Genomic DNA, 21,149 nt, shown 5'->3' on the forward strand with positions numbered 1-21,149 from the left:
CCCCTCCCAGGGTGTGGCACCGTGGAACCATCACTCTCCTTTGGCCAGGTAAAAAATTAAATATGAGGGTCATTTCCCAAGGCCTTTTTACTTCCTCCATTTTACCCATGGATATAGAGCTGATATATATTAGGTTGGTGCAAAAGTAATTGCGGTTTTTGCAATTATTTTTAACCTTTTAAACCACAATTACTTTTGCACCAACCTAATACATTCAGGATTTTTGCAGTATAATCGCATTTTCAGCATGGCTTGCAGGTTCTAGAATTAAGACTTTCAGGATCCAAATCCTGGCTCACTCATTTACTAATTCGGTAGTTTTAATAATGTTATTTAACCCCTCTAAACTTCTGTTTCATCTGTAATTGGGAGAATAATATTACCTACATTATACAGTTTGGGGAGGAATAACTATGATAATGTATGGAAAGTGCTAAGTCTGGCACACTGAAAGTGCTCAGCAAACATTAGCTATTTTTATTTTTCAACGCTTCTGTCTAGTACATATCCTGTCTATCATTTTGGTCCAGAAAAATTGGTACATAGGATACAAGGCACATATGCAAATGAATTCATGAACAACTTGTATTTCCCTAAAGTGGCTAAGCTAACAGTGACCTTAGGTAATGGAAAAGGGAGTTCTTTTGTGTGAAACAATCAGTGCAAAGGGTATTCAGGGAGCAAACAAACCAAGAAGCCTGGAATCCTCATAAAGGAGCTGTGTTTTGCACACAGGTGTTCTTTCCTCCCTCTCTCCCCACCATGCATTCAGGGTGAATCTGGGAGTGGAGTCTGTGGGCCAGGCCTGAGTGCAAAAGCAAGAGGGTTCCAGGCCAAGGCAGGGAACTGAGCACTCCAACGGCCAGGAAGCCCAAGCCAATCAGATTTCCCACCCACAAAGAGTCTAAAAGGTGGCAGAGCCTCATGGCCCAAAGTCCAAGCACTGCAGGGAAGTGGCCAGAGAATCTTGTCAGGTAGAGACCTGATAGAAACTGTCAGGAAAGTTAAAGCTGAAGCACTCATAACACCCACAGGCCCAGAGAAAGGTCAGTGTGAGCCGAGCAGCTGTTCCATCTGGTGCCAGAGGCCTTGGCTCTTGTCTTCTACACCCAGGCAGTTTAGGCCTCCCTGATCAGCCCCACCTAGAAAAGCCAATTCTGCTCTTAAAGGGGACTTGCTTGTTTCAGCTAGGCAGTCTTACTCTTCATGGACAAAGCTATCTCTTAAGTGTGAATGGGGGGGGGGGGGTAAGTGGCAGAGTGCGTCCAGGGGTTCAACTGGCTCCAAAGGAAAGGGCTTGTGGCTGGAGCCCGGGACTCCATGTTGAGAAAACTACACACGTTTCCTTCATAGGCAGGCCGGGGCCTTGGCTGCCAGGGACCCTGACAAGCCGCGACTTGAGCCGTGCCTTAGAGGCTGGGTTGGCTTGAGAGCGGTATAGAGGAGGGAGGGCATTCCTGGAAAGGGGGTGGGGTGGGGAGGTGAGGGGAACAGCATGAGCAAAGGCACGAAGGAAGAATGAATCTGCTGCGCGTTGAGAATGGCATGGAGACTTCACTGATTGGAGCCGGGAGTTCTTGCAGGGGGATGGAGGCAGCTATGATTGGATAGCTAAAGTGGGGCCAGATTTGGAGGGCTTTGAATGCCCGACTGAGGAGCACTCAACCCAGCTCCTGACTTGCGATTTCCGTTCAAGACTGAATTACCTATATGGTGGTTAATTCCAATGGGTGTTTTTCTTTGGGGGCTTCTGAAAAGTCAGGTTATCCTCTTACCTGCTTAAATTCTCTCCATTTACCCAGGGCGAAAGCAATCCTCACTTGTCGAGGGGAGGGGCGATAATGCTGATTAATTTTACTTTCCTTGTTTTGAAGATGCAAAAAAAAAAAAAAAATCCCATTTCCACGCCAAATATTATATTTGGTTTCTCCTCCTCACGCAAGTTCTCTTTATCCCGCCAGCACCTCCCCCACGTTTTCCTGCTCTCCTCCACCAGCTCGCCCAGTCCCTTCCTCCTCCCCGGCGGCGCGCGTTCTGGGTCCGGCTGGCCCGCGCCGCCCTCCGCACCCGTGCGCCCCCCTCCCAGCCCCCCGCACCCGTCACCCGCACACCCCGGTCCACGCCCCCCCCCGTGCCCCCCCACCCCCACCCCAGCCCGGCAGAGCGGTAGGTGTTTTGCCGTCTGCTCCGGGCCGCAGTGCGGCTGCGCGCGCTGGGCTGCCTCGGGGGCTGGCAGGGCAGCGGTGGCCGCGGCGGCGGCGGCGGCGGCGGCGGGGCCGGGAGCGAGCGGCGGTGGCGTGGGGAGTGGCGTGGAGCTGAGCCTGGGGCTGCAGCAGCGCGGGGCTCCCGGAGTAGAAAGCCCCGGGGGCAAGAAAGGAAGGCCGGGCCGCGAAGTCCCCAAGCAACCATTCTCCTTGGATTTGGGGGAGCCTTGCCCCCCCCACCTCATCTTCAGACGCCCCCTCCTCACCGCCCCCAGCCCCGGCCGCTGACTGGAGGAGGCGGCGGCGGGGCGCTGAGGGGCGCCGCCATGCCTCTCCCGCGGTGAAGCGCCCCGGCCGTAAGGAGCCGCTGGGTCTCCCCGGTGATGTCCCCCAGGCGGCAGGCGAAAGCGACTCACTCGAGCCCTGGGGTAAAGGCCTAGCTTATCCAGCTTCCTTCCTCCTCCTCCTCCTCCTCCTCTTCCCCTCCCCCCTCCTCCTACCCCCTTCGTCCTCCCCTCCCCGTCTCTTTCCTCACCCTTCCCCGCGCCCCCATTTTCCCTCCCTCCCTCCCACCCCTCCAGCAGCGATGGCAGAGGAACAACAACAGCCGCCACCACAGCAGCCTGATGCCCATCAGCAGCTTCCCCCCAACGCCCCCAACTCGGGGGTGGCTCTGCCAGCCCTTGTGCCTGGGCTGCCAGGGACAGAGGCCAGCGCGCTGCAACACGAGATCAAGAACTCCATCTGGTAAGAGGATCCTCCATCGCTGGGGTAAAAAAGCCCAGGCACATTTCTGCTGCAAAGGGGGTGGAGGGCGGCGGGCGGGGAAGCGGAGGAGCAGGCTGATGCTTTCATTGAATGTGGGTATCCAGAGTCGGGTGCATATTTACAGGGCCTCTGGAGGTGTGGGGACTTTGCATCAGCCCCTGGTCTCCATAGCCCCCAAATGCTTTTACCCCCTCTTTAATTGTGAGTGCAGATAAACAAGTTATTTGTGGTTTTCACTTATGTGTGAGAGGAATATGGGTCGAAATTAAGTCATCTTGCATGATGGTAGCATGAATTTGGGACTGAGGAATCTGAAATGTGTTTACTCCGTTTTGCAGTCATACAGGAGGAAGAGGTGTATTGTGAATTTTCACCAAACAGACATTGTGCGCAGGAATATTAATAGGCAGCACAAAACCTAATGTGCCTCTTCCTTTCAGTTGCTTTAGCTGCTGTTTCTGGATGTTTTTGCCTTCATTATTCTCAGATTAAATTTCTCTTTCAGGGAGTTTATTATTTCCATTGATTGTGAAGAAAGGGCTTCTTTAGTATATTTAATATATTTTATTTTAAGGTGGTGGTTTACAATCTAAAGTGGTTTTTAATTTAAATGTGTTGCCATTTTCTGTGTCTTTTTTAGAAACTACATGAAATAGCTTTTGCTGTTCCTGTACTCTCTTGTATGAGAATTTCCAGTATTTCCGCATTAAACTGTGAAAGACTGGTGGCAGTCTTTTAATAATTAAATACATTGAGTTAAGTCTATCCTGTTAGAGCCATTGCACATATTCTTTGAATGTGAACTTGCATTGTTTTTTGCAGTATTCTTCATTAGCTGACATTTTTAAAAAAGTGTAGAGCTATTTTAAAAATGGAAAGCAATATTTGGAATTTGGTCTAAGAGACTGCTTTTAATAGAAGTTTAAAAATAGAATTAAATGTGGTATAAAAAATCTGATTTTAAAAATGAAATGTTGTATGTCTGTCATTGAATCTGACTAGTAAAATATCAAAACTTCTTTTATATTGCAATTTAAAAAGTAATGTATCATAAAACAGCTGGCATTGCAGTACAGTATTTACACACTTCTAAACAGTGACAATTTTTATATAAAAAATTAAGGTTTGTTATATAGTAATTTTCATTATTTTCTTGGCGTACATCCATATTGTCATGATGCTGATATGAAGTAGGTCAGTGCAGGCTTTAATAGTTTCATACTACACAGTAGTTGGCAGCTGAGTATCTTGCTTTCAGTTTTAATTTTAAAATGAAGTTTAAATATTTTAAATGAGAATATTTTTGGCTTTGACAATAGTCCTGTTGTAGCTACTTGAATAGGTCAGATAAATAGGATTGTCGTGTGTGTGTGTGTGTGTGTGTGTGTGTGTGTGTGTGTGTGTGTGAGAGAGAGAGAGAGAGAGAGAGAGAGCGCTTTATTTATTCTTCAATGGATACCCTCACCCCCCTTTTAAAGCTGTAATTTAAAGGAAGAGATGGTTAATATCCTACTACCATCAAGGTTTCCAGAAACCAGAGTGGTTTTTTTCCCCTGTTAACTTAGTTTAACTTTAGTGTTCCTGAAATCATCATTAAATTGAATTAAGCACTTTGGTTTTTACATTCAGGTAAATAATGTCACAGTTAAAAGGACTAAAATCTTTTAAGAAACACAAATTTAAAAGAATAGCCAGGGAAAAGACTGAGATAGGCAGTTTGTTAGTTGAGTTAGCAATACACATTTTAATTTATTATGAAAACAGTAAGGGAAAAAGAACCTTCATTTTATATTTTGAAAATAAGAGTAAGTCGTATAGGCAGCTGATTGAAGTGTTTGAATAATAATGATAGCGGAGTGCTCTTTTTGGTAAATGATGTGATTTAATTGTTCTTTCATTAATCATATATATTTACACATTCATTGCAACTTAACTGTGCTGACTTTAATGTGAGAAAAACTTATGGTGGAGGCCCTTCAGTTTTTGATACTTGCTCTGAAAAAATAACGGGCAACAATCATCTTAATCCCCAAATGTACAGGTTTTAATTTTTATATAAAGACGTTACAAAGTGAAAGCTCCTTCAATACCATCTCCTCCTAAAAAGTAGTAGATGTATGTTAATTCGAAATCTTTTTTAATAGCTAAGATTGCAACTCTTTAGGTGTCTCATTTCACATTTTTTGAGGCAACAATATCTTTTTACAACCTTTTTTTATCACCTGGTCATGTTCTGAGAGATTATCAGTTTTGTACTACTTCGTATGTCAATCTTTGGTAACATTACTAATGAGAATTTGAAATGACATTGAACAGAAATGTGAAATTTAAAAATTATTAAATGGGTTTTGCATTTAGGCTGATCAGAGTTTCTAAATTATTGGACTTGCAGATCACAAACAAGTCTGTACTTGTCCTATTCTACAAATATAAATACACTATGTGATTTAGGCCTTTAGCTGGACAATGAGTTCTTTATTATATCACTTCATAATTATTTACTTTTGTTTGTTAAACTAAAATGCTGTTTGATAAAAGTATGCCCGTGATAATTTCAAGCATTAAATGAGTCTTTGAAAAAAAGATTACGTATTCAAAGTTGAAATTATGGTACTTAGTGAGATCGGAACCGTGTTTTGTAAGAATTGGATATATGTATTTTTAAGATAGGTCTAGAAAATAAAAATACTCCTAACTTGGTAGTATTGTAATGTTCGTGTGACATACTTATGAATATCTTCAACGGAAGTCCAAGTTACCAGGCCTGCATCTTTCTTTACCTTCCTCATTCCCACTCCATGGACAAAGATCCAGATCCTTTGCACTCCTCACTTAAAAGGAGCTTTACTTACAGAGGTGTGTTTTAATCCTGAATATGCTGTAAGAATGTTCTGCATATTTTGTAAACAATAGAATTATAATATAAACTTTTCAATTAAAAAAGAAAACTAGTAACCCATATCTTTTTGGTAAGTGAAGACTCATTCTGGCAACCTAAAACAAAGCCAGAACCTAACCTCCCGGTAAACTTATTTAATTTACATCGCACCCCTCTTTCGTTACCCAAAAAAAGAATACCAAAGGAAATTTTTCTTTCCTCTTATCTCCCAGTGTCTTCATAGTTAAAAAAAAAAAAGAAAGAAAGAAAAAAGAAAATTGTATTTAAACAAACAAAATTTTACTAAGTGATTTTTTTTTTTCCTTTTTGAAGCAGTTTTACTTGAAACCCTGGTAGAATAAAATAGCTGTGGAAAAAATACGATAGAAAAAATTACATTTGCAATCTTCTTTGTGATTAGTTAGATCTAAGAATAATCATACTTACATGGGTGGGAGTGACGAACATATTTACAATCATGCTGTAATATAGACTCTAAACCTTTACCTAGAAATTCAAAAGAAACCCTGATGTTTCATTGTAGAAAGTTTTCTAATACTGTATTTACTCAAAAAATTCAGGGGTTCTGGAAAGAATTAATTTTTATCAATTGTTATTTTCATTTATGTAACTCTTTATTTGCAAATAAGACCTTGTAAACCATTTCTTAAAACAGTCCTATAAGATGTGTGATTGTCCTGTCCACTTTATGGAAACAGATACATTGAATGACAGGGAACTTATAGGATTCCTCTGATTTATTATCAGACCCTGGAAGCAGTGCAGGGGCCAGAGCTCCCTGTCTTTATTCAGTCTTGTAAGTCATACAGACTTCTGAATCTAGTACATTTTAGACTTAGAATTATAATCAAAGTAGAATATATGTGGACCATTTGGGATATTGTCTAAATTCTAATTTAATCCCAAATTGAGCAATTTTATTCAACTTATTTCTTAGTTACAATGAGCAAAGTATGGTGATCCTCAGGTTTACATAAGTGATGCCATATTAGTCCAGATTTCTGTCCCCTGTCCTAGAACTTAGTAGTTAAGTTTTGTCCTTGGGTCTAGGTCAGACAATTTATTAGCTAGGTCAGGCAATATATTAGCTCTGTCTGAGAAATAGTTATTATAAGTTCCTTCAGCTGCAGTGGGAAACATTTACTATAAAGCTCATAACTTTAGAGTTTATTTTAACCATAGCCCATGATCTTCATTTTCCTTTAAAATTAGAGACTGATTAGTATATCAACTGGTTTCATATATTTTGATTAGTTGGTTGACATGCTACCTGCCCTGAATTCAACCTGTCTTCCATACCAAGCACACCAAAGACTGGATGCTTTTTTGAGGCCAGATGTGATGGTTGCATCCCAACACTGTTTTTATTCCAGAAAGAAGGCAGTTCCTTGCTCTCCTCTATGGTTTCAAACTGATAAAATTGTCTTCTATACTGACCAGAAAAGCAATTTCAAGCCCCCTTTTCTGACCTTGTTTAGCTTAGGTAATGGGTGTCTATGTATAAATAATTGACCAATTTGCCCTCCTCATTGGGAGGTGTCTTTAATGATGTTATGTACAGAACTGATTTGGTTTCTATATCACTATTAGTTTTTAGTATTATAGATGAAAATGAGCTTCACAGTTGTAGAAAAGGCAGAAGTGTCTTCTTTGTTATGAAATATGCTTTGAATAAAAACGTACATCAAATCACTTTTTGTATTAGTGATTGCACATTAAAATTGTACAAATGAAAATAATTAAGATGAATATTGTCATTTACTTAAATTGAGCACTTTAAGCAAGAACAGTGTTGGTACTTACCTGAGTACCAGCTGTATACAAAGTACTACGTATGTAGGAGACTGGCGTTTGAGGAATGTCCATTCACTTGTAAGACTAACCTTGCAGTATTAACCTAAGCAAAAATGTGCAATAAAACGTTTATTTTATTCACTTAGGAGACCTGGAAAAAAGGTGACCAGTATCAAAGTGTCAATTGTGGGAAAAGTAGACCTTAGTTTCCTTGTCCAGAAAATGAAAGGTTTATATTAGATGACCTTACAACAAGTGTTTTTTTTTTAGCTTACATTATGACTCTTGTTACTAAATTAATATTGACAGCAATAATAAAGTATACTATAGTATAGTGAGGACTAACAGCATTAACTAATCACAGTCAATCAGCAGAACATTTCCAATGGGTGGATTATTAGGATGTGTCAATGTTTCCTTGGGTGTTAGCTCTGGAGGACTATCTAAAGGTGTTATTCATTTATTGTTACCTTGTGTGAGAGGTCTGTTGTATGAGATTCAGTCTGCAAATACTTATTGAGCATGTATTACATTTAAAGTGTTCTAAGAGCTGTTTTATGCAAAAATATGTAAGGCTATTCAGTAATCCCTGTTGTTGGGGAGTTTACTAGTTGCTAGTTGAGAGATTGCACTGGTGGTTATTTGTGTGCATGTTTTGTTTATAAAGAGGTGCTCAGTTCTTGTAAGCACCTCACACAGAACCTTGTTCCTGTAGTAATAATTTAATATTTTAAGGCAGTGGTAAATGTTGTATTGTAAACGTGGTTATGTAAATAAGAAAGGTGTGTATTCTTTCCAGAATAATTCCGGGTAGGGTGGAGCTTCACAACTTTTCCTCTTCATTTAGGGTAGACATTTTGTGTATCATTGTGACAGTGTTCTTTCTAAGTCCAAAGGAGAACAAAACAAAAAGATGATTGCTCTGTATCTCCGACAGTAAACTAGTGCCTCCTTATCCAGTGCCTCCTTTTCAACCAGTCTTTCTATCTCAAGGGTTCTAAGAGTTCAGGGGAGGATGAGTAGCATGGACCGATAGGTGGAAGAATCTTCCTGCCCTGTGCAGGGTAATAAATAAAGAGCAATAAGCTCTGAAGTCTTAATACACGTGATTGCTAAGATTAAGATAGTTAACACTTAACCTTAACCCACATGAATCAAAGCTTGAAAACATAATTTAATTTTTATTTCTTGAGACATTTACTATTTCTGTTTCATGGCCTATCTGTGTACCTCGTTTTTTGTTGTTGTTTTTTTAATTGGAGAACAGTGTGTTTTTCTAGGGCCCATCAGCTCCAAGCCAAGTCATCCTTCAGTCTTAGTTGCAGGGGGTGCAGCCCAGCATCCCATGGGGGAATTGAACCGGCAACCTTGTTGTTAAGAGCTCGCGCTATAACCAACTGAGCCATCCGGCCGCCCCTATGTACCTCCTATTTATAAGAGATAATGGAAAACAAAGAGGTTTGGTTAATTATGCACAATACCTCTACCAGGTATCGATTACGGTGGCTCCTATATATATTACAAAAAGTTGTCTGGGAAGTGATATTCCTAGTATCTTAGAACAAACTGAAAACATACAGCTATTCCTTGCTATTTGATTCTCTATTTGGTTTCTGAATTCAAAGAGTGAGAGATCAGAGTGACAGGTTGCAATCTATTATGTCTTGGAATTTTGGGAGACAAGAATTCATAGGTGTGAAATACCATCTCCAAATAGCCTTATCTAAAATATATGTGTATATATGTTTACCTAAACCCATTCGTAGTCTGATTTGGGATAGCAAGGGTTCAGAGAGCAAAAGATATTTTTACACTCATTCCAATACAGGATTAGCAGATTGGTTTGAATTTGCATGCTAAATCTGATTGATTCGCAATGGCTACCTAGGGCGTGGGGATAGGAAGTGATGGTACTTATGACCTATAATTACCTCCCCTTTTCTTTCTGAGCTCTATTATAGGCAAAGCATTAGAACTGTTGGTCATGTTAGAGGGTATTAATCCCTAGGGCTATGGTATTGCCATTTAGGATACCTAAATTGAAGACACAAACTAAGCCTGGAACGTACTTAAGTTTGGGTTTTCTTTCTCTACTTGTATTGTTATTTTTCTGTGACTTTCCTACTTTGATCACCATGTAGCTACAAGATGAGAACAGGAAATTACTATATTAAGTGACTACTTCAGTTTCCCTATCTTTTTCTTTGCTTTCATTACCTTCTCTAATTATGCTTATGTGGGTCTCTACCTGCTACCTTAAAACATTTTTTTTCTGCTGGTATAAGTATCTACCTTTAAGATCCAACTCGTGTGCTACTGCTTCGGTGAAACTTTTCCCAACTCCCAGGGAACAATGATCTGAGTTGTATAAAATTTTCCCCCCAGTAATTTAGACTGGTCTTACCTGAGATGAGTCCATTTTAGTGAATTTTTACTGAATTTAAGTGAAACATTCTCATTTTCTAATATGTAAAGTTCATAGAAATTCAGAGACAATAAGTCTAAAACAAAACAAACACTACATAATAAGTAATTTACAATATGACAGTAAAATATTATGTAATAGCCAAGAACTTGCCATTGTTTTTGCAGTATATATGAAATTTTAAAAGTTTAATTAGATAAGAGTCAGTTCAGTGACATCTTGCTTGGAGTTAAGTTGGTGTTTCATTTAACTGTCAGATTGCTAAATGTGTGATCCCTTTTTCTGAAGGAGGAGATGTTAGTAAGGAGTGTTTGGCCACATTCTGTATACACATAGTTCAAAGGAGAGCGAAGGTCAAAGACTCATCCGGAACTTGTACAGAATCGAAAGTGGTCAAGGAAAACTGAATGCAGTACCCATTTGTCTACTACATATAGACATAGGAAGATTAAAAAATAATAAGACACCATCTCTGTCTTGAAAACATTCATCCCTTGTGTGAATAGTTGTATGCATCATCGATTGAATTTAACAAAAGTAAGATTTTGTTAAATGCATTGATGGTATAAGCAATGGTATAAACAAGTACAGAATTAGAAGAGAGAGGGATTCAGTGAGGACATATTTTTATTGGCAAAATTCAGAGTGGTGGCCTTAACAAAAAATCAAGGGGTGCGCTATTGATCCAGATACATTTATCAATGTGCTTACTGGGAAATCTTTATTTCCACTAGCAGAAATTAGACTGAGAGTTGTTGATGACAGTAAACTTTGTTGGTAATGAGAATAATTAGAGAAAAATAGGACAAAATTGGCTTGACTGAGGAGTGGGGTTTCTACCAATCACAATCCTCTCACCTAAATTTTAATGTACAAAAGTAGAAGAAAGAATATAGAGTAAAAGTAGAGAAGAAAGGGGCGGGGTGGGTGGGAACTGCTCCTGTAACAGCCTTGGAAGAGGACTGTGTACCCTGAATTGACTCTCCTGAAGGATGGCCATTGCATGAAGAGAACTAGAATGTTTGGTGTGGGGTCCCTCATATATCATTCATCCCATATCTCAGCTCCTGTATCTTAGCATCTCTGTCTATGAACTTTTCCGTTATCCGATGCAGTTTGTTTTCCCGTTTTGAATTTATCCTTTTCCGTGTATTTATGGAATTTGTTCCAACATATACCCAATTTTGGTCACCATCATCAAACTGTTCTTTTCCACTGCTGCTTTTCCTGTGACTATACATGCGTATGACTGATTTCCTTAAAACAACAGCAAACAACCTTGGAGAAAAAGATTTTGCAGTAAAACAAAGAGTTGATCTCTCAGTGACTTAAAGAGCTCATTCTTAGTCGTAAGAGAAAAAGTCAGTAGGTAAGTGAATAAAGAATGTAAATACTCATTTTATAAGATGAATAATATGAACAGTTAACAAATATGCAAAAATCTTTACTCAATAATAAAAAATAATTAAAGCGGAAAAGTACTTTTATTGACCACTAAGAAAAAATTTAAGAACTACAGTAACCATTGCTCACTGGTTTTGCTGTTTTCCTTATCCCTTTCCCTCCCCTCCAGTCCCTCAAGTTCTATGCAGTTGTATGATATGTAAGCCCACTCATAGTTTTGGTGGAATAAGTTTAAACATACATTTTAAAAGTGTTAACTGTTTTTGCATTTAGGTGGTGGAACACTATGATTGTTTTCCTCCTGTTTTATTCTCCACATTTTCTTAAATGAACAGGTGTTATTTTTCGTTTGGAAAAATATCCAAACAAGTGAAAGAATGCCCTTTGTCTGTCCTGCTACTCTCCCTTTTAGCTGACCCCTCTCCATCAGCTTACCATCTCCACTTCATTAGATCTCTCTGTGCTCTTGTCCTTTTCAACTCTTGCATCTGGCTTCCTGCTCTTCTTGCCAACTCAGTGGCCTTTTTTCAGTCTTTATCTTTCATTACGTCTCTAACTTTTCTTTCACTTTGATTCCTTCGCACTTTGGAAATTCTCATTCATTCCTTTTTGAGAGCAGCTTTTGTATCGGCTACTCCACCTGGCGTTGGGGATTCCATGGGCAAGGATACGAGATCCCTGTTTTTGTGGACCTTACCTCTGATTAACTTTTTTTTTTTCCATCGCCTTTCCTCTAGATGTTCTTTAATTTTGAATATCCAGACACTTATTTCTCAGCCATCCATTGCTTTCCTCTTTTCACTGCTTTGCTAACATCAAGAAATGGGTTGAACAGACAACTCGAACCACATCTACTCACTCCTTCTCCAGAGAACAGGAAGCTACCATTGTCACTGTAAGCTTGGCATTTCCACAGTAGCCCTTCTTCTGTGCCATCGTGCCTTGCTGCCTCAATTTGCTTTCATTTCCAATTATTCTCCTTTTGGTGGTAGATACCACATTCTGTCAGGCTAGCAACATTGGTTTCATAATTGATTTTTCTCCTATCGCCATCTCATATCCAGTATTTTAACAAGTTGCCAAGTTTGCGCTGTCACTTAAGTTTCTCCTTATTTTCTCTTTTCCACTGTAGGACCATAGATAGCTCAGTGCTTTACCGTCTCATTCCTGGAATATTACAGCGCCAGCATAGCCACTGTCTGCCCCTGGCCTTCCCCCTGCCCCCGATTGAACTATGCTGTATATCGCTGCCAAACTAAGTCTTCTAAAACATCCTTTTTCAGGTAATTCCCTTCTAAAAACCCTCAATTTCGCCTTGCCCTCCATGTCGTATCTAAAGATTTCCATCAGCTTTCAAAGGCCTGTATAATCTAGCCCCATACAGTCAACCCAACCCTATTTTTTGCTGTTCCCCAGTATTCAACTCCACTTCACTGTTTGTTTTCTATTTTTGTCATCTGCTTTCATTCCTTTGTATCTTTTCTGGAATCTCCACTTCTCTGTTTCCAAATCCTACTTAATCATACTTTAACCATTTTTAAAGTCATTGCTCAAATCATTATACTATGAAACATTCTTTAGCTGTTCCAGTCCACATTGGCCTTTTCTTGACTTCATGTTGTACATAGTGAGTTCTGTACAATTAAGCACTTACACACTCGTAATTTTTTTTCTCCGTGCCATTTTAATTAACAAGATCTTTGAAGCTAGGGGCAACCCCTTTTGCATCTTTCTATTTCTCATCTAGCAGTAGGTACTCACTAGTACCATTTTTGTCTACTATATCCTTAGAGGCGCTTTATTTTTTTTCTTCTACATATTAAAGTTTCTATATTTGATATTTTTAATGTGGTAATTTTCTCCCCAAACAGGTTATTAAACTCTGTTGTTTTACAGAAACAATTTTTTTTAATTGCATTGATAAAACTGAAGTAATCATTTATTTAGAGTTTCAGTTCTACTGGTCAAATATCTTTCACTTTATATCTAGATGGAAAATAATGTACGAGTACAAGTATGTCCGAAGTGAGAGCCATTGTGTCTCTCATTTTTAAAATACTGAGATGACTACTACATAGTTCAATAACCTTTTATGAATAAGTATACAGTAGTATTTAGTTAGGGTTTCGTGGACTGATCAGCTATATCTGTGTCCCAACCTAATTCCCAAGAAATTTTGAAGACACCCCCCCTCGCACCCTCTACCCCACACACTCCTTAACATTGAAGTGGAAATCGCGTCTTTAAAGTGTGGTCCTTGTGGAGGGTTTGACCTAGTATTTATTTTAGAAGCCAAGACGTAAGGCTAAGGTAACCTGTTAGTCGTGGCTAAAGCCTAAAGATGGATGGCAAAGGAAACCTGTGAGTTAAGGGCACATAACAGAGGGAGGTGGCTTTATCTGGGAAGTGAGGCGGGAATGACTAAAACAGGAAAAAAATTTTGAGGGCCCGAAATGTTTCAAATTCATAAAAAGCCCCTAGTTTGCTAGGGCTTTCTATCTGACATAGAGCCTTTTTGTTTGATTGTTTTGTTTGTTTTTTTTTGGTCTGATATTCGTTCTTTCAGAGAGGTACAACAACTAGATTAAAAGACCCTTTCAGCTTAAAAATTGTCTTTATATGATTCTACGGGGTTTGTTAAGAGCAGTGGTTTCTTAAAATGTTATATTAGCATCATCTGGGAACTTGTTAGAATGCAGATTTGGGGGCTTCACCTCAGATTTACTGGAATAGAAATTCTGGGGTTGTGACCAACAGTCTTTGTTTTACTAGCCCTCCAGATGATTCTGATAGATACTGAAATTTGAGAACCACTAGCTTAGAGGAAATATCTTCTAATAAAGAAATATTAAGCCAAAGTTCTCTGTGGCAGAACTTTAGTATTAATCCTTGGGTACCTCAGACAGAGTTAATGACTCGTTTAATTTTCATAGTATTTGAATATAATTCTGCTATAGCATCATTTACACTGTGTTGTAAAAGATTTCTACTAAACTAAAATTGTTAGTCTCAGTAAGTGTATGTAAAATGAATTGATGAATAAAAATTAAACAGTGATAGTCGTCATTGCACTCAGCCCAGATCACCAATTAAAAGACACACACACACACACACACACACACACACAAATACACACACACACAATACCAGTGATCACATGTGCAAGAAAATGTGGGATGCATAACCCAGGGTGTTGGCAAGCTTTTTCTTGAGAGGGCCAGATAGTAGTATTTTTGGCTTTGCAGGAGATAGGCCTCTGTAGCAGCTATGTTACTGTGCCGTTGTGTCAGGAAAGTAGCCATAGACAATATATAAATGAGTGGGTATGGCCAGAGTTGTTCTACTGCTGGCAGGTTTGGGCCCTTGGGCAGCAGTGCGTGGACTCCTGTATCCCATTGCCATGCTGGGAAAACTACTCAAAGGATATAGATGTCAGTTCTCAATCTTCACTCCCTTTACGGGCAAACAATGGATGATAGTCACCTGCTTGATATGGTCCTGTCTCCCTTGGGTAAACGCAGGATTATGCGTAAAGCATATGAGAATGCAAATGAGTGAGAGTTATATTTTGGAGATAGTCTTAACTCAGCTTCCAGTGAAGACGATATAGTATAGTGTCTTCTGGTTTCTGGTCTGACACAAAGCTTGGAGGTCGTCACTCCTGTCATCGCAAGAAAAAAAGTCAAATAAACTGAAAATCCGCCACTCTTCTTAGATCCGCAGAGAATGGAGGTCATGGGGCAAACTGCTGCCTGGAAAACTGGAGACAGACAGGCAGATACAGAGAATCATAGCTTACAGTTGGCAGAAGCTCAAAGCTAAAGCCACTGTGGATGGGAGCACTTTCTAAAGTACAACTGATGAGTTGCTGGAGACTCAGCATGGGCTAGCTTGAGAGTGTCTCAGCCTTAGGGAAGTCCCCACACTTTCCTGAGTTTTACCTGGAGCCCTACCAGATTCTACCAGTAAGAAAAACCTCTTACTTCCTGCATGGGCGGCAGGGACAGTGGGAGGAGGAGAAAAGGAACCATTTTGAAATAGCCCAGAGCTCTCTCTTCTTGTTAACGAGGCCTGCCTTAAGGGAAGCTCTTTTACCAGAGCCTAACCAACTGGGGCTTTACCAAAGCCTCGTTGGCCCGAGGGAAGGAAAACCCCAATCTGGCTCACTCCCACCCCCACATCATCACCACATCAGTGGGGCTCCTGTATAATATAATAGGATTACTGATAAAAATAACCATAAGCTTCAGACCTTATTTAAGGAGTCGAGGGACTCCCAAAGAGAACATGGGGGACAAAAACAAGGACATTAGAGAAAATATTAGCCTCAGACACCACAGTAAACACAGCCTAACTCCTAGCCAGATAAACATAAAACCTCATGTTTACCTCAGTAAATATTTTACCTAATATTGTCTGGCTTTCAACAATAAATTACAAGGCATGCTAAAAGGCAGAAGACACAATCTGAAGAGGAAAACCAGGCATCAGAACCAGATGCAGATATAGCACAGATTTTTGGAATTATCAGACCATGAATTTAACACCACTATGATTAACATGCTAAGGGCTTTAATGAAAAAAAATAGAAAACATCCAAGAACAGGTGGGTAATGCAAGCAGAGGGGTTGAAACTAAGAATCCAAAGGAATTGTTAAAAATTAAATACATAGTAGCAGAAATGAAGAATGCCTGATGGTCCGTCAGTAGACTGGACATGACTGAGGAAAGACTCAGCTTGAAGGTATGTCAGTTGAAACTTCCTCAGACAAAAATTGAGATAATTTGCTGCTAGTAGACTTGCTTTGCAAGAAATATTAAAAGAAGTTCTATAAAGAGAAGGAAATGATACAAGTCGGAAACTCAGACCTACATGAAGATGAGTGAGAAGAAATAAATGAAGATGAAGTAAAGCTTTAATATTTAATTGATCTAATAGATAATAGTTTGTTCAAAATAATGTATTTGGTGATTATAGCTTATGGATAAGTGAAATGAATGACAACCATGTTGTAAGGGGTGGGAGGGAGAAATACTCTTAAAAAAGGACTTGCACTAACTGTGAAGCAGTAGTGTTTGAAAGTGGACTTGGGTAGGTCATAAAACTACATTGCAAACCCTAGGGTAGCCACTAGAAAGATTTTAAAAGGAAGTATAATTGATATGTTAAGAGAATGGAGGAAAAGGAATCATAAAATGCTCAAATGAAACCAAAGAAGGCAGAACTAGAATAGAAGACACAAAAAGAAAAGAAAGATAAAAGAAACAAAAAGGGCAATGAGTGGTAAACAGTTACAAATTTGATACATTTTAATCCAACTATAGCAATAATCACTTTAAATGTGAGTGTTCAAATACACAAGTTAAAAGACAAACTGTCAAAGTATATTAAAAAAACAAGACCCAATTATATATATTGTCTACAGGTGTATTATTCATAGACTTTGGTACTTTAACATTTAGTAACCAATTACTTGTAACATACTTCACAACCTTTGCTATAAAAGTTGCAAGGAAGGGGTGAGGTACTTAAATTATAAAGAGCTCAAAGGAAAATGCTCATATTTTGTGCCCAGTTTTATGTATAAACTGTTTCATTTCCTCCATTTAGAATTTTACAAGTAATTATTGAGCATTTCTTATGTAGATGCTGATTTTTTAAAAAAACAGCTTTAATGAGATAATTTACATACCATTAAATTCACCTGTTTTAATCATGCAGTTCAGTGGTAAATTTTTAGTATATTTATAAATTTGTGCAATCATCACCGTGATCTAGTAAGAATGTTTTGATTTTTTCAAAGCAGTTGAAAAGTGAATTATATTGACTGGATTGATTAGAAATGGAAAGGTTATTTAATTACAATCCTGAAGGTTCAAAGGCAATAGGAGCATTTGAGGTAGTATTTCTGTTTTACTTGTTGATGAGGCTTAACAATAGGACATGGATTTCTGGAGACTCAAAAGATGAAGTTACTCTTGGCTCTATTTTTCTCTACAGTCTTTCCTTGCCTTTGTCCTCTGTGGACGAGGCTTTCATTACTTTAGATGTGATTTTAGAAAAACAGCTTCTATTTAGATACTTACTGCTGAAAGAATTGTCTAAGTATTGCCTTGCACTTCATAACTGGTCAAATACTTGTGTGAGTCTTCCTGCGGCACACATTTTTAGGTATTTTTACTTTATACATTTGTAATTATAGAGCACAATGTCAGCTGTCACTTTTCTGTAATATATTTTGAACCAGTGAGATGATTGTACTTTCTTTTTTAAATTAAGTTTCTCTAAGATGGTTAGAAAATTTCTCTGCCAAGCATAAAAGCTTACAAAGTATAGTAATTTTATTTTTTAAATCTTACACATTTCACTATTTTAAAGTGAAAACAATCAGAATCACAAAGAGGCAGTCCAGTGTAGCAGCGTAAGTCATTATAATGCATTCTGAAGTTAGTTGCCTAGGTTTGCCACCCAGGTAACTTAACCTTTTGACATTGTTTCCTTTATCAGTAAAATGGAAATAGTGCTTATCTCATAAGGTTGAGTGAAGATCAAATGAGATAGTCATGTAAAACATTTAGTATAGAATCTGGCACATGGTGAGTACTCAATAAATGTTGGCTGTTATTTTTTTAACCACAATAAAATTCAAAGAACTTTTTTAGCTTAACATTCCATCTGTTTATAAGATGCTATGATTACTTTTGATTCTTATTACTATATTACTGTACTGTAATAGGGAGAACCATGATGATATTTGAAGGGAGAGTTTTCCAGGCAGAAGGAACAGCAAATGCAAAGGTCCTGAGAAGGACACCCCAGGAGACCAAGTGGTAAGAGGATGGCAGAGGGTCACCGTGAGGTCAGAGGTAGAGTAGGGATGGATTCCTGTAGGACCGTGCAGGTCTCATAAGCACTAAGGCTTAGGATTTCATTCTGAGTGAGATGGGAGACATTGGAAGGCTCAGAGCAGAGGAGTGACGTGACCCAACTGGGGTTTTAAAAGGCTCACTAGTCTGCTGTGTTAAGAAGAAACTTTAGAGGGGCAAGGGCAGAGACAGGGAGACCAGGTTGTGATGGGTTACTGACATTTCACACTAGGGGTGTGTGTGTGTAAAAGTTGAAGTAAATGCTTCTAAGTAGTAATAAGTAGTGGTCTCAAGGTGTTACAGTTAGCTATGAATGATTTCATTTTCTTTATCCTTGTCTCTATTTTTCCAATTTTTTAAGGGTATTGTTATAATCATAAACAAGAACTGTTACCATTTTCTTTAAATAGAGCTGTATTTAAAAAATGATGCAACATATTAGGGTCTGTTATTAGAGGGACATACTTGCACATCAAGTACAGTATCTTTGGTGCTATTACTAAATTTGAAAGATTTGCCATCAAAGAGACTAAATGTTCATAATCTGTTGGAGTATAATGAATCATCAGTAATTTGGAATAAATGACCTAACTAGACTAGTAAAAAGTGAGAGGGTGTGAAATATGTTACATATATAATTCAGTTATTTTAAATAACCAGAATGAAAAACTATGGATTCACAATAGAAGTACTGTTTTAAAGACCATGCAAATGATTATCCTTATAACAATCCAGTAGCCTTGGTTTCCTCTTGCAGTGGAGTTTTGTAAACTACTCTTTTTGAATTCTCAAACTTTTGATTAAGTAATTGCATTTAGAGCGTGATGTTAATAGATTAGGACACCATTCTGAGATCTCTAATTGGCCTTGTTTCTGCCGTCCTTCACTTGCTGGCCTTCAGCCTGGTCCAAGCTCTCGTAACCTGGACCCCGACCCCCTTTAGTAAATTTCTACTTCTCCTTCAGAGCTCAGCTCAATTAGCTACAAAAGGAAGGAGACTTTCCTGACTCTTTAAGGTAAGTTAGGTCCTTAATCACTCTTCTCCTAGGTTCTAATTCTTGTTACCATGCATTACAATCGTGATAAATTATATAATTTCTTGGTCTCTTCTGTTAGAATATCAGCACCATAAAGACCGTGATTGTATCTCTCTCACAGGTATTTCCCCAGTGCAGAATGAATGCACCAGCTAACTCAGTAACTGCCAAACTTCCTTTAGACTTCAGTTGGGGGTTTGGTGCAATTGTCCTTCTATTCCTCTTCCCACCTTCTACTATCCAATCCCTCATGTAGTGTTTTAAGGTGTTAAGTTACTAAGTGTAGTAGAAGTTTATAAGTAAAAATAGCAAACTTGTTTTTACCATTAAAAATCTTAGGTTTTCTTGATATACTATTTTCAATAGTATAAAAGTATAGCTTATTGTAAGTTTTTGTTTACAGATGACATTTTAGAAAGTTTAATTTGGTATTTAATATACCAAAAAGAAATCATTTTATCAGAATTCAAAGTAGTATGTGTAACCTCACGTTGGGTTTTTTTAGTTTGCAGTGTGAAACATTTTTCTGAAACTCACCTACATGTTCTCCTTTCCCTAGTGTGGTAGATTTTACTGGTATACATTGTATACTGCCTTGTAATACAATGTTTTATTGTTCAGTGCTCTTAATAGAGAGTTGTTAAATTTCTTTATAATTTCTCATTGGGGACATAGGGAAGGAGAAAAAACTTTGTAGTGTCACTGCCACACTTTTTTATTTTTAACCTCTGGAAATCATGACATGTCATATCAATGTAGCCTAACTTGAAAACAAAGCCTTAGGAAGGTCTGGCATATCGACAGCCTATGATCCTTAAGGCTTAATTTTGGGATGCTATGATTTCTTTCTTGAAGGCCATTTCCAGAGAATTCAAGATTAACTAAGCACTTATGCTTTTATATCTATTTCAATTCTTTAAAAAAAGTCTTTCTTGTTACTTCCCTCCCACCCCAAGAGCAATAAAGTTCTTACTATGTCTTTCTCCCTGGGATTTTCAGAGTTGTTTTTTTGTTTGTTTGTTTTTGTTTGTTTGTTTTTAAACAAAAAAGAGCACTCCGAAAAAAGTTTCTCCTATAAAAAATGGATACGAAGAACCTCCAAACAGCAAGATAGCTCCTTTTGTTTTCCAGTGGGTGGTTTACCACTCTTACTGCCATCCCAGTGTTGGGTACCACTTTTCTTTGGGGCTCCAATTTTGTTTTTACGCTTTTCCTCGGGAGGGTTTCATACAGTATATGCATAGTGATTTATAGTTTTTCATTCTATAGGTCATATATATCATGATGATGAGGAAATCTTTGGGTACAGGCTTGAACACTAGTGGGTAATTTACATCAGGGCCACACTTTTGTTATGTTAAATGCCAGGTTTTAACAGTGTATAAGTATTTACAGTTTTCTCTCTTATTACTTTTCTTGTTCCATTTTTGCTCCTAGCACATTTAAGCCCAGTTTTTCTTTGAGTTCCTTTCATTGCTTTCTTTTTTTTCTCTATGTCTGCCTCTGAAGTTGGCCCACAGCATGTTTGTGACCCTCCCCTAAGCTATTCCTTGCTTTCTGTCCTCCAGGTGACTTCCCGTGGGACAGCTAATGTGCGATGATGACTCCACTCGTACTTCCTTTTCCTCTTTATAGTTAAACACCAATTCCTCTCCTTCTAGTCATTACGTCAGGCAGACTCTCTGAGGCCCCAAAATATCTGCATTGGTTTATTATATCCATTTCTTTAAACTTGTATTTTATATATGGAT

General features: G+C 38.6%; 1 protein-coding gene across 3 annotated transcripts in view; it reads left to right on the forward strand.

Annotated features, from left to right (window-relative positions):
- The first annotated feature begins 30 nt into the window (after nt 1–30).
- Nucleotides 31–21,149, forward strand: part of RFX7 (regulatory factor X7) — a 99,014-nt gene continuing 77,895 nt past the window's right edge. The window contains exons 1-2 of one of the 3 annotated variants that reach the window (XM_074327710.1): nt 31–48; nt 2,789–2,951. In XM_074327710.1, coding sequence (XP_074183811.1) covers nt 2,791–2,951 — 161 coding nt within the window. In that variant the 5' untranslated portion in view covers nt 31–48; nt 2,789–2,790. Of the gene's footprint in view, nt 49–2,497; nt 2,633–2,785; nt 2,952–21,149 lie in introns of those variants that run through there. The other 2 variants (XM_019732267.2, XM_019732266.2) reach the window with 2 other exon arrangements.

This window comes from Rhinolophus sinicus, linkage group LG03 (assembly GCF_036562045.2).
Source record: "Rhinolophus sinicus isolate RSC01 linkage group LG03, ASM3656204v1, whole genome shotgun sequence".
Lineage (NCBI taxonomy): Eukaryota > Metazoa > Chordata > Mammalia > Chiroptera > Rhinolophidae > Rhinolophus > Rhinolophus sinicus.